Here is a 14272-nt window from a genome sequence, read left to right as displayed (position 1 = left end):
TAAATAATTAAAAACTTTAACGTTTTTTGCCTCCTCAGCAAGATGCTGCCCTGGGCGGCTACCCATGTTGCCCACGCCTAAGTCCGCCACTGATCTCACGGCACCGTTTTTGATCTGTGAGTGGCCTATCTCGCTTGTGATCAACACAACATCCTCCTGGAATGTTCAGTCAATATGTAGAGAGAGAGAGAGACAGAGAGAGCACGCCGACACACCGCCCCGAGGCAGGAAGCCTGGACAGAGTGTACGTGGGGGAGTGGAGTGGTTTAGAGTACATGGGAACGAGGAGTGCATGTTTAATAGCAAGGGACGGTGTATTTTTAAGGTCAATGGATGTTTGATTGACAGCCCAATTATATCCAGACAAAGGCTTCATTGTTGTGTCTGTGTGTGCGCACGCACTCCTTGTTCCTCACCCCTGGTCTTCCTGAGTTGACCTGTGCATTCCTCAGCTTATATGCGCGCTGTGTGAGGGCCCCATATAACTACCCTGTCTGTCCTTGGTCAATAAAGTATAGGATTCCTCTCCATAAACCATCAACCTTCAGCACCATTCCCATGCTTTTTGCTTTTACGCATATAGTATAGTAACCCCCCCCTCCACACACACACACGACCTGGACGACAAACAGAAGAAGCAGCAAAACACTTGTTACAAATTGTATCGTTTTATTGTTTTATTTGTTCTACAAAACAGGCTTGTAAATATATATAAAAAAAACTTTGTCCGTTTCATCAAGATCAGTGAATGCAATGAATGCATAAATCATACATCACACGCACGCACACACTCACACACACCCGATTCCCTCTATTATGTCTGATTCGGGTTCAGCACAATTTAGTATGCAGCGTTTCCGCACACAGTACGGAGACGCACTGCCTTTATCTCTTCCAAGTCGAGGTGACATCAATATATTTCTCCTAGGGAAAGAAAACTGCTGATTTATGATTGTATCGTGTCAAAAGAGGTCCCACCTTTGGAATAAATACTCACAGCATAGTTCAACACAGAGAAATAGAATAATGGTGCAACAAATGAAACCGTAATTAATTATTATATAATTCAACGAGTAAGGCACTAAACTTCGAGACGATTACATGATCGTGAGAGATGGTATCAAAATAGTCACAGGCTTATGGTGCAGTAGGTACTATCGTATAATCTATGCACAGTAAAATAGAAATAGTAGGTCTTGTGATGCAGCGGTAAACTACACATTCAAACTAATAATGACGTTTATATGTTTTCTTTATCTTTCCCGATAAACTACAAAGCTTTGTCAGAAAACACCAGACAAAAAGAGGGAAGAGCTGGAGAGAGAGAGAGAGAGAGAGAGAGAGAGAGAGAGAGAGAGAGAGAGAGAGAGAGAGAGAGAGAGAGAGAGAGAGAGATGTATGTATTATCAAAATACAGAATACCAAATTAAAGGTGATCCACACAAAGATATGATCAAGGTCAAGCCCCGTCTTCACAGAGCTTCCCAGAGTACCGTAGGAGAGCTGATCTGGGACCAGTGACCTGTCCTGACCTTTTAACCTTTTCAAATGAACAGGCTGAAGCTGACTCCAGATCAGTACTCCCACTTTGAGAGGCTCTGTGACTATGGCTATGGGCCCTGGTCACACAGAATCAAGACAAAAGAAAGGCAAAATCATAATATTTAGCTTATATAGTTTTACTGTATCTTAGGGTCAGGCTTAACTATCCTGATTCATTAGGGGAAACTCCTAACATGCCTCTACTTCCTTAAAATAAAAATTACACAAAAGTCCCTGAACATGAAATGTCTGACAATACTGAAATGGTAGGAAAATAACTGAAATGAAAACAATCACACACGTGGGGCCCTACTGCCCCCCTGTAGTATAAATGAAGAACAGCAATGTTGGTAACGCAGGTCTGCTGCCCCCTGCTGTTGAAAAAGTATTCTGCTGTTGATAAGTAGAAACACAGCTACATTGTAAAATCGACACTCTGCTCTGGTTGTACCGATGATAATATCCACATTGCCCTGTGAAGGATGACCGACGCTGATCACTGAGGTCTGCCACCGGCTGTGTCACCGGTTAGACCTCAATGGTGGAGGCCATGCGCAGGCATTGGACCGAATCCGCCGGGACGTCCTGCCGGTTGAGCTCGTTCCCATCCAGTCGCAGAGTGCGCAGCTTGGAGAAGTTCGTCACATCCACGTAACTGCAAAAGCTGCCCACGGTGAACTCTACAGCGGAGACAGAGAGAGGGAGGGAGGCGGTGACAAGTATGATGCGACTAAATATCCCCCTGTCCACACGAACACGGGTGTTATATAACCGAGCCTTAATGTGCGCGGTTGCACTGCTCGGCCACACGCAACCGGGGTTTTGTCCAGGGTGAAGTTTTGCGTGCATCCCGGTAAGCCAGTGGTTCTCACCATGGGGTTCGGGGTCTTTGAGAGAATCCCAGGGGGTCCACAGAACAATGGGGAATAGTTTAACCCTTTCACTACCACACTACAGAAGGTTAACCCTTTCACTACCACACTACATATGGTTAACTCTTTCACTACCACACTACAGAAGGTTAACCTTTCACTACCACACTACAGGAGGTTAACCTTTCACTACCACACTACAGAAGGTTAACCTTTTCACTACCACACTACAGAAGGTTAACCCTTTCACTACCACACTACAGAAGGTTAACCCTTTCACTACATTTACATTTAGTCATTTAGCTGACGCTTTTATCCAAAGCGACTTACAAGTTCTGTACGACAAGTCATCAGGAAGGGCACAACTCTATCAGTTGAGTAACAATGTTCATCAAAGTGTTGCGTGTTACAGTGTACAGAAGGTTAATCCTTTCACTACCACACTACAGAAGGTTAACCCTTTTACTACCACACTACAGAAGGATAACCTTTCACTACCACACTACAGAAGGTTAACTCTTTCACTACCACAATACAGAAGGTTAACCCTTTCACTACCACACTACAGAAGGTTAACCTTTCACTACCACACTACAGAAGTTTAACCTTTCACTACCAGACTACAGAAGTTTAACCTTTCACTACCACACTACAGGAGGTTAACCTTTCACTACCACACTACATATGGTTAACTCTTTCACTACCACACTACATATGGTTAACTCTTTCACTACCACACTACAGAAGGTTAACCCTTTTACTACCACACTACAGAAGGATAACCTTTCACTACCACACTACAGAAGGTTAACTCTTTCACTACCACACTACAGAAGGTTAACCCTTTCACTACCACACTACAGAAGGTTAACCTTTCACTACCACACTACAGGAGGTTAACCTTTCACTACCAGACTACAGATGGTTAACCTTTCACTACCACACTACAGACAGAACAATGGGGAATAGTTTATTATTTTAATTGTATTAATTCATTCACTAGAAGCCCAATGAGAGAATGTGTAAGAATACCTGTTCTGATCATTTCCCTCTTCACCACTGTTATCTCTTTGTTACCTTTGATCTGGTTGGCTTGGTTACCTTTGATCTGGTTGACTTGGTTACCTTTGATCTGGTTGGCTTGGTTACCTTTGATCTGGTTGGACTTGGTTACCTTTGATCTGGTTGGCTTGGTTACCTTTGATCTGGTTGGCTTGGTTACCTTTGATCTGGTTGGCTTGGTTACCTTTGATCTGGTTGGCTTGGTTACCTTTGATCTGGTTGGGCTTGGTTACCTTTGATCTGGTTGGCTTGGTTACCTTTGATCTGGTTGGCTTGGTTACCTTTGATCTGGTTGGGCTTGGTTACCTTTGATCTGGTTGGGCTTGGTTACCTTTGGTCTAGTTGGGCTTGGTTACCTTTGGTCTAGTTGGGCTTGGTTACCTTTGATCTGGTTGGCTTGGTTACCTTTGATCTGGTTGGCTTGGTTACCTTTGATCTGGTTGGCTTGGTTACCTTTGGTCTAGTTGGGCTTGGTTACCTTTGATCTGGTTGGCTTGGTTACCTTTGATCTAGTTGGGCTTGGTTACGTTTGATCTAGTTGGGCTTGGTTACCTTTGATCTGGTTGGCTTGGTTACCTTTGATCTGGTTGGGCTTGGTTACCTTTGGTCTAGTTGGGCTTGGTTACCTTTGGTCTAGTTGGGCTTGGTTACCTTTGATCTGGTTGGCTTGGTTACCTTTGATCTGGTTGGCTTGGTTACCTTTGATCTGGTTGGCTTGGTTACCTTTGATCTGGTTGGCTTGGTTACCTTTGATCTGGTTGGCTTGGTTACCTTTGATCTGGTTGGACTTGGTTACCTTTGATCTGGTTGGCTTGGTTACCTTTGATCTGGTTGGCTTGGTTACCTTTGATCTGGTTGGCTTGGTTACCTTTGATCTGGTTGGCTTGGTTACCTTTGATCTGGTTGGGCTTGGTTACCTTTGATCTGGTTGGCTTGGTTACCTTTGATCTGGTTGGCTTGGTTACCTTTGATCTGGTTGGGCTTGGTTACCTTTGATCTGGTTGGGCTTGGTTACCTTTGGTCTAGTTGGGCTTGGTTACCTTTGATCTGGTTGGCTTGGTTACCTTTGATCTGGTTGGCTTGGTTATCTTTGATCTGGTTAGCTTGGTTACCTTTGATCTGGTTGGCCTGCAGGTAGAGGTGCTCCAGCGTGCTGCTGACCGGGGGGATCCTCTCCAGCTTGTTGAAGCTGAGGTCCAGCTCCACCAGGCCGCTCACGTTGAAGGTGTTGGGGGGGATGCCCTTGTCCGTCAGCTGGTTGTGGGCCATCCTGATGTACTGCAGCTGCGTGAAGCCGCCCAGGAAGCCCTCCGGCAGGGCGTCGATGGCGTTGGACTCCAGGTACAGCTGGTGGATGTGCTCAGGGAGAGCCTCTGGAACCTGGGATCAATCAGAGAGAGAGAGAGAGGGACGGGATCGGCTACTTTCAAGGTTCAAAGCTGGGGAAGCTGATGCCAGACGTCTGGGGCAATAAGCCGCCATGTGTGGAGGATCACTGCGGTCCCCTGCGTGCGCGCCGCAGGTTTTAGGGCTAAGAAACGCTTGGGAATTATTGGGTGAAAAGCTGCTGCAGAAAGAATCCCCAGCTGTTCCTTTTCCACCATTTCTCTCTGTGTCAGCTTTTGTACATTTTGTACGTTCAAGCTATTTCTCGATGCAATAGAATAGAGGTGATCCTCCAGAGATGGCGATCAGCATCTTAGGCAACACACACGTGCACACCACACACACAGGGATATACGTAGATGAAAAGTAGGGATGCTCGATATTGGCTTTTTTACCGATACCGATATTCCGATATTGTCCAACTCTTAATTTCGATACCGATACCGATACCGATATCAACCGATACCGATATATGCAGGGTTTCCCCCCAAAAAAACGGAATAATTTCAGGTAATTAATAATTTCACTGGATGCATTCAAAAGGCTTTCTAAATGTAAGCATTATCTGTGCAAAATATGATAATTAAAAAAGTAAAAATTAACATTACATATCTCTTGTTGTTGAATTAAACCAACATGCATACTTTTGACAATAAATAAAATAAGAATTGGTTCTTACTTGCTTGCCTGGGTAAATAAAGGTTAAATAAATGTAATTTTTTTTTTTTTTTTTTTTTTTTTTTGATACCGATATTTTCCGATATCACATTTTACTGCCGATATCGGCCGATAATATCGGTCGGCCGATAATATCGGACATCCCTAATGAAAAGGTATGTGTCTGATATGGATATATTATTAGAAGATTGTATAATTGTGTGTAACACACACACACACACACACACACACACACACACACACACACACACACACACACACACACACACACACACACACACACACACACACACACACACACACACACACACACACACACACACACACACACACCTTACCTTCTTCAACTTGTTGGCACTGATATCCAGCAGCATGAGGGACTTCAGGCCCCTCAGTGACGTGCCCATGTCTGTCACCTCGTTGTCATGGAGATACAGGATAGTGAGGTTGTCCATTCCCTCCATGGCTGCAGGTGATATCTAGGCAACGGAGGCAATGATTCAAAAGCTACAGTTAAAAGAGCCAACAAGGACAAATCATAAACCAGGGTCTGGAGACAACGATCCAGGAGTTCAGCAACCATGAACTATATTAATATTACATTTTAGTCTTTTAGCTGAGTTACAATTCTATTATAGAATTTTAAATCAAGCAGATGCTGTTGCCATATAACTCTGGCCCAGTGACACCCTGACCCTAACCATAACCATAACCCTAACCATAACCATAACCATAACCGTAATTTAACCATACAAGTAACAGGGAATTGATATTCACCATCTCTGCAATTAATGTGTGGAGAAAAGAAAAATCCTTTTTACATATCTGTAGATACTATATCTATATCTGTACATATCCTACTCTTACTAGTTACGCTACTGGCCAATATTACTATGACCATAGTGTCTTTAATATTAATGCAACTCTGTACATACATCTGATTAGCACTACACTCAGTAGTACTCATTTATATATGTTATACCCAGTTTAATCACCTGTATATTGTATATTACTATTGCACTTTACTGTTACATTAGCACTCTGGTTGGATGCAAAACGTATTTTTATTGTACTGTACTTGTGCTGTATGGTAATCTAATCTAATCTAATCTAATACAATATAATCTAAAATGTACAAAATCTCTGCTTCCCCACGTTCACTCGTAACATATAAAAACCTTGGCAACCGTGTGAAGCTGTGTGGCACTGTATTAGTACCTTGTTGATGCTGTTATGGTGCTGTTATGGTGTTAGTACCTTGTTGATGCTGTTGTGGTGTTAGTACCTTGTTGATGCTGTTGTGGTGTTAGTACCTTGTTGATGCTGTTATGGTGCTGTTATGGTGTTAGTACCTTGTTGATGCTGTTATGGTGCTGTTATGGTGTTAGTACCTTGTTGATGCTGTTATGGTGTTAGTACCTTGTTGATGCTGTTGTGGTGTTAGTACCTTGTTGATGCTGTTGTGGTGTTAGTACCTGTTGATGCTGTTGTGGTGTTAGTACCTTGTTGATGCTGTTGTGGTGTTAGTACCTGTTGATGCTGTTGTGGTGTTAGTACCTTGTTGATGCTGTTATGGTGTTAGTACCTTGTTGATGCTGTTGTGGTGTTAGTACCTTGTTGATGCTGTTGTGGTGTTAGTACCTGTTGATGCTGTTGTGGTGTTAGTACCTGTTGATGCTGTTGTTGATGCTGTGTTAGTACCTTGTTGATGCTGTTGTTGATGCTGTGTTAGTACCTTGTTGATGCTGTTGTGGTGTTAGTACCTTGTTGATGCTGTTGTGGTGTTAGTACCTGTTGATGCTGTTGTGGTGTTAGTACCTGTTGATGCTGTTGTTGATGCTGTGTTAGTACCTTGTTGATGCTGTTGTTGATGCTGTGTTAGTACCTTGTTGATGCTGTTGTGGTGTTAGTACCTTGTTGATGTTGTTGTTGATGCTGTGTTAGTACCTTGTTGATGCTGTTGTTGATGCTGTGTTAGTACCTTGTTGATGCTGTTGTGGTGTTAGTACCTTGTTGATGCTGTTGTTGATGCTGTGTTAGTACCTTGTTGATGCTGTTATGGTGTTAGTACCTTGTTGATTCTGTTGTGGTGTTAGTACCTTATTGATGCTGTTATGGTGTTAGTACCTTGTTGATGCTGTTGTGGTGTTAGTACCTTGTTGATGCTGTTGTGGTGTTAGTACCTTGTTGATGCTGTTATGGTGTTAGTACCTTGTTGATTCTGTTGTGGTGTTAGTACCTTATTGATGCTGTTATGGTGTTAGTACCTTGTTGATGCTGTTATGGTGTTAGTACCTTGTTGATGCTGTTGTGGTGTTAGTACCTTGTTGATGCTGTTGTGGTGTTAGTACCTTGTTGATGCTGTTGTGGTGTTAGTACCTTGTTGATGCTGTTGTGATGATGTTAGTACCTTGTTGATGCTGTTGTGGTTGACCCTCAGGTCCCTCAGGGAGCGAGGCAGGTTAGCAGGAATGCGGGTCAGATTGTTGTGCTGCAGGTAAAGACGCTCCAGGTTCTGCATCTTGGCGAAGGCCTGAAGAGAGGAGACAGAACCAGGACTCATCACGCTCTGAGACAGAACCAGGACTCATCACACTGTGAGACAGAACCAGGACTGGACTCATCACAATGTGAGACAGAACCAGGACTGGACTCATCACAATGTGAGACAGAACCAGGACTCATCACACTCTGAGACAGAACCAGGACTGGACTCATCACAATGTGAGACAGAACCAGGACTCATCACACTCTGAGACAGAACCAGGACTGGACTCATCACAATGTGAGACAGAACCAGGACTCATCACACTCTGAGACAGAACCAGGACTGGACTCATCACAATGTGAGACAGAACCAGGACTGGACTCATCACAATGTGAGACAGAACCAGGACTCATCACACTCTGAGACAGAACCAGGACTGGACTCATCACAATGTGAGACAGAACCAGGACTCATCACACTCTGAGACAGAACCAGGACTGGACTCATCACAATGTGAGACAGAACCAGGACTCATCACACTCTGAGACAGAACCAGGACTGGACTCATCACAATGTGAGACAGAACCAGGACTGGACTCATCACAATGTGAGACAGAACCAGGACTCATCACACTCTGAGACAGAACCAGGACTGGACTCATCACAATGTGAGACAGAACCAGGACTCATCACACTCTGAGACAGAACCAGGACTCATCACACTGTGACCTCCATGGTGGTGTTACAGGAATCAAACATGGTTTAAAAATAAATAAATAAATAAATAGATGTTTCGGTAACACTTTATAATAACACTCAGTTATAAGACCTTTATAAGGTATGTGTAGATAATGAACTAATCATGAACAAATCATTTATATACATTCGTAAATTATTATTAAATAATTTATAACTGTATTTGTATAACATTTACAAATTAGTTCTACATTATTTATAACTCATTATCAACATTGTTTGTACTTGATTTGTTCATCATTAAATAATGTTGTGTGTAACAAGTAGTAGCATGACATATAGTATAACCTGGGGGGCACTAGGACCCAGGAGTACCCTGGCCAGGTATTTAAGAGTATCTAGAGAAAGTCTCACAGTACAAGCCCCGAAGTTCCACCTCACACACAGTACAAGCCCCAAAGCCCTGCCTAGATGTATGGGGTGCGGCACTGCAGATATACCCCACTCCTCACGAGAGGTGAGACTTGACTTCGAAGTGTGTTGCCGTCTGTTTGAATGGAAGCACGATACACTAGCAGAGCCAAGTTATTCCTGCTGCCCCATGCTTTTAATAAGGTATGAGCAGGTTAAAGCAGGTAAATCTATTCCATCATTTCCGACCTACAAACAACTCTTATATGTTTCGTAGACGTACTTGATGTGGTGGGCGCTAACGTTACATTTGAATTATGTGTTTGTTCCTAATGTGTGCTCAGTATATTGCGGTATGTGATGATGACACGACACACACGGGTAATAATTATTTGTATTTTCAGGCTGTATCGGCGCCTATACAGCCTGAAAATACAAATAATTATTACCCTCGTGTTCATCACATACCTCAATATACTGAGCACACATTAGGAACAAACACATAATTCATGTAACGTTAGCGCCCACAACATCAAGTACGTCTACACAACATACATATAAGAGTTGTAGGTCGGAAATGATGGAATAGATTCACCAACAAAAAAGGTGTTTAACCTGCTCGTACCTTATTAAAAGCGTGGGGCAGCACGAATAACATGGCTCTGCTAGTGTATCGTGCTTCCATTCAAACAGACGGCAACACACGTCGAAGTCGACTTCTTTTAGAGATACTCTTCAATACCTGGCCAGGGTACTCCTGGGTCCTAGTGCCCCCATGTTACACTATATGTCATGCACATGTATTTTATATGTTAATAAAATTGCATTTGTCTATAGTCCTAATTCTGTCACTGTTTGATGTCACAAAGAAGGGTGTATCCGAAAGCTGTCTACAACATTTGTAACAGGTGATGAAAAAGTAAACAAATAATTAACTGTATTAGACATTTGTTAATGATGAATATAGGCTTCACTTCAGATTAGGGCACACCATAGCATCTGAAAATGATTTATAGATGTTTTATAAATGTCTTAACAAATCATTTGTTGAACATCTACAAAGCAAAGCATCTACAAATGTGTTACTACACATTAAACAACATTATTTAATGATGAACAAATAGAGTACAAACAATGTTGATAATGAGTTATAAATAATGTAGAACTCATTTGTAAATGTTATACAAATATAGTTATAAATGATTTAATAATAATTTACGAATGTATATGAATGGTTTGTTAATGATTAGTTCATTATCTACAAATACCTTATAAAGGTCTTATAACTGAGTGTTATTATAAGGTGTTACCGATGTTTCATTCACTTTAAACACTTGTTTAACATTGCACCGTATTTTATCTATTTATTCTTACACATTTGCACCACCTCTTCTACCTAATTTTAGCATTCTGCATTTTGTACATTTTAGTTTTGTATATCGTTGGGTCTTTTACTGTTTTATGAAGCACAATCTCAGGACCAAGCATTTCACTGTAATGTCTTTTCAAGAGGAAAAAGGAACTTTTCAATCAATGCACGTTGGATGTTAGCAGGGCATTTCTGTCTAATGTGGTGACTTTCGTCAGGTTTTGTGGTGTTTTACGTAAGACACCTTTTCAGATACAATGGAAGCCCATGGCAGTGGTGAATCGGCAGAAAATTACTTGAATGTAGAGAAGGGCGTCATGGTTTTTGTATCAAGGCAAGAATGTCTTTGAACCCACATGTCAAAAAAACCTGGTCTGGTCCTTTAAAGTTATATACTGGGAGCACAGGCAGGTGGTAACTTTTATTGACTTATTTTTACTTTTCTTATTATTGTGAAGTTTTTCTGATATACAGAATATATGTACAGCCATGTCCTATATTATATTCTATTGTATTTTTTATTCAAATCTAGTTTATATATTCCATTTTATTTTATTCTACTTAATGTTGACGCACCAAATTACCAAGGCAATCTTTCTCCCTCCCTTCTCCAATAAGCGATTTCTCTCTGGTGCACACAGATAAGGCAGGTAATCCGTAATCTAGTGAAGTGAAACTGATTACATTTAGAACGTAACCTTCCCAACACTGGTTGTACTATATGTGACAGGACCATGCAGGCCTTTCTGGGGGGACAGGGGTTCAAGCTACAAAAGGACACTCATACCATATTTAAACTTTAAAATGGGGAGGAACCGGTCACCCTTTTCTTTAAAGGTAGAATCTCTCCTTTTACAGCGGCCTCGAGGCATAAGCCTTTTTTTATTGATTTATTCTATATTTATTATTAGTTTTGGTCTGATGTGTGGGTTGGAATCGAATGGCCACAGGGGAGTTGTTGCTATTGCTGGCCACACCTCAGGACTTAAAACATCTGAAAATGCCATCAGACAGCAGCTTCTAGGCAAAATAACCCAGCTGGGTATTACACGTTGTTTACATTTGTTTTAGTCTGACATGTGGGTTGGAACTGAGTGGGGACAGAGGGAGGGGCTGTTACAGCTGGCCACGCCTCAGGCTCTGCCAGGAAGAGGTCTGGAGAAATGTATAATAACTCACATCAGACCTAAACAAAAACATTTAAACAAAGTGCAATACCAAGCGGGGCTCTTTGGCCCAGAGGTCGCTGTTTGACGGCATTACAGAGTCTACCTTTAAATAGGGTACACCCTTGTTCTTTAATGTATATCCTGTCCCATGAGTGGAGATAATGGTAAATTAAAATCGAATTGCAAAAAAATACACCAGTAAACACTTTCAAAGAGGGCATATTCACACGGCGGCCATTTTGCTCTCATGTCATGCTCAGGTTGGGATTCCCGAATCCTAACAATCCCAACCTGAGCAAATGACATAAGGGAAGACTGGCTGCTGTGTGAACATGGTCAATGGCAGAGAAAAGGGGGGCGGGGCTCATGCCTCCTTGCAGGGGAAAGGGGGACGGGGCCCAAACATCCCTGCAGGAGAAAGGGGGGCGGGGCCCGAACCTCCCCGCATGGGAAAGGGGGGCGGGGCCCAAACATCCCTGCAGGGGGAAGGGGGCGGGGCCTCCCTCAGACTGTAACCATGGCTAATGCCCCGCTAAGTGATACCAGACGCCGAGAGCCGCCGCACCTTTTTGCCGATGGTGTCGGACGTCAGGTGGTTGTAGTGCATCATCAGCCAGACCACGTTGGTGGCGTTGACCAGGGACTCGTCCGGCACTGACGCAATGGCGTTGTTCTGCAGGTACAGGTACTTCATCCGCGAGGGGATGGTCGGCATGGCGGTCAGGCCACGCCCGTCGCAGTACATGGCGATGGGGAAGGTGGGCGGGCAGTCGCACTCCGGCGGGCACTCGCCTTCCGACGAGTCCGCCGCCGTGTAGCCGTGACTCCGCAGGGAGGAGAGCCACGCGAACGGGTCTCTGCGGGCAAAGGACGCGGCGGGCAGGAGAGCGGCCAGCAGGAACACACACACCACACGCATGGTGACACGCACACACACACTGTACTCACTCTGTTATCTGTTAGAGAGAGAGGTAGGGGGGGAGGGGGGGAGAGGGGAAAGGAGGGGGGAGGGAGAGGGATGGCGGAGGGGGGGAGAGAGAGAGGGGGGGGTAGGGGGGAGAGAGACAGGAATAGTGAGAGAGGGGGGGGGGCGGAGAGGGGGGGAGAGACAGAGGGGGAGAGAGACAGGGATAGAGAGAGAGAGGGAGAGACACAGAGAGAGAGAGAAAAGGAGAGAGAGACAGGGATATATATAGAGAGAGAGAGATTGGGGAAGAGAGATGGGGGAAGAGAGGGGGGATAGAGCGGGGAAGGAGGGGAGAGGGAAAGGGAGAGAAGGGGGGAGGGAGAGACAAAGAGAGAGAGAGACATACAGACAGAGACAGATAAATATATAGAGAGAGAGACAAAGAGAGATAGAGAGAGACAGAGAGAGAGACAGACAGAGAGATAGAGAGAGGGGGGGACAATGGTATTCAAAACATGACTTTCGACATCACAGACTGTCCACAAATATACTGTGAAAACACATAATCATTTGATAAATAGACCGTCTGTAGAGAAAATGGCACTAGTCCTATTTAAGCAAAAAAAAAAGAAGAGAGATTGTATTCTTTTCTCTTCCAGAGTGGCAATAAACCTTGTGCACAAAGAGCGTGCTGGTCTCCTGTACTGCTGGAGGAGAGAGCCGCTCTACTCCGTCTGGGCATCACCGACACACAAGATCATGTAAAAAAACTATGTCGAAAAGGCTACTTTGAATTGTGCCATCAACTCCCCCAGTGTCGCACTATAACATGGTTCTGTATAACCAGCCCAGAGGTGCAGAGTCCAGTTATCGACTTCATGTTACTGCTGCGGGTCCCTAATCCATAGGGGACCCCAGAGAGGAAGTGTTGAGAGAAAAAAAGAGAAAAATATATCCATCAATGGCACCTTTGTGAATGTTTCTCACAGCTGCCAGACCCACTCACTACAGGGGGGGAAACGACAAATAAATATCCTTTGATTTGCGGAGGAACCCCCCAAAAAAAAAATACAAATAAGGTTCAACCAAAACATGCTACGAAATTATCCGTTGTTTACACGTCTCGCGTGCGGTTTCACACGGAATAAACCCCCCACGCACCGACAGACATACATACAAACGCACGCACACGCGCACACACACGCTTACATACATGGTTCCCTACCTGACCGGAGTGTCCCTCCTCTATCCCTCTCTCTCTAGGAGCTAGTAGAGGACTGAGAGGGACCCTGGCAAAGTCTGTGTAAAAACCTTTCCCTCCCTGTCTACCCTCCTCTCCTCCATCCCCTTATCCTCCTCTACCCCCCCTCTTTTCCACCCCTTGCCTTGTGTTTCTCCAACCCCCCCCCCCCCCCTCTCTGTCCCTTGCATGTTCCCCCCCCCCCCCTCCATCTTTCTCTTTCCCGCACCCCCATTCCATTCAGGGGTGGTAGGAGGAGGAGCAGGAGCAGAGGCCTGCTTTTTTTTACTGAGGGTAACTACACAGTTTTGAGGTACATTTACTCATTATGATACCTAAATATAGATTTGAGGTACGTTCACTGAGGCACTATAGACGGTCTCACTGGGAGTCTGTTGCCAGGGGAACAGTTTGGACCCAAATGGACTGTTGCGTTAAGGAACGTTTGCGAC

At 44.0% G+C, this 14272-nt stretch overlaps 1 protein-coding gene across 2 annotated transcripts; it reads right to left on the bottom strand.

The window, feature by feature from the left end:
- Positions 1 to 649: 649 nt before the first annotated feature.
- Positions 650 to 13896, bottom strand: fmoda (fibromodulin a). Of its 2 annotated transcripts, none has more exons than XM_084316293.1 (6): positions 13806 to 13896; positions 12239 to 12629; positions 7951 to 8073; positions 5879 to 6019; positions 4589 to 4856; positions 650 to 2222 (listed from the first exon to the last, which is right to left on the bottom strand). In XM_084316293.1, exons 2-6 carry the CDS (start codon positions 12590 to 12592, stop codon positions 2071 to 2073), a joined length of 1038 nt encoding a protein of 345 aa, XP_084172419.1. In that variant the 5' UTR covers positions 12593 to 12629; positions 13806 to 13896; the 3' UTR covers positions 650 to 2070. The 2 variants fall into 2 exon arrangements, with proteins under 2 accessions (XP_084172419.1, XP_084172420.1); XM_084316294.1 differs by having other exon boundaries at positions 13794 to 13873.
- Positions 13897 to 14272: the final 376 nt, after the last annotated feature.

Source organism: Notolepis coatsorum (assembly GCF_963971535.1).
Source record: "Notolepis coatsorum genome assembly, chromosome: 6".
Classification (NCBI taxonomy): domain Eukaryota; kingdom Metazoa; phylum Chordata; class Actinopteri; order Aulopiformes; family Paralepididae; genus Notolepis; species Notolepis coatsorum.
Note: the sequence above shows the minus strand (reverse complement) of the source record. Positions and strands in the feature narration are given on the sequence as shown.

What these genes read in the sequence shown, in the direction of transcription:
- fmoda (XM_084316293.1), bottom strand. Translation starts at nt 12,592, where the DNA reads ATGCGTGTGGTGTGTGTGTTCCTGCTGGCCGCTCTCCTGCCCGCCGCG. An exon ending in CCGACACCATCGGCAAAAAG is followed by an intron (nt 8,074 to 12,238) that starts GTGCGGCGGCTC and finishes TCCTCTCTTCAG; the next exon opens with GCCTTCGCCAAGATGCAGAA. An exon ending in GTGCCAACAAGTTGAAGAAG is followed by an intron (nt 4,857 to 5,878) that starts GTAAGGTGTGTG and finishes GATTGATCCCAG; the next exon opens with GTTCCAGAGGCTCTCCCTGA.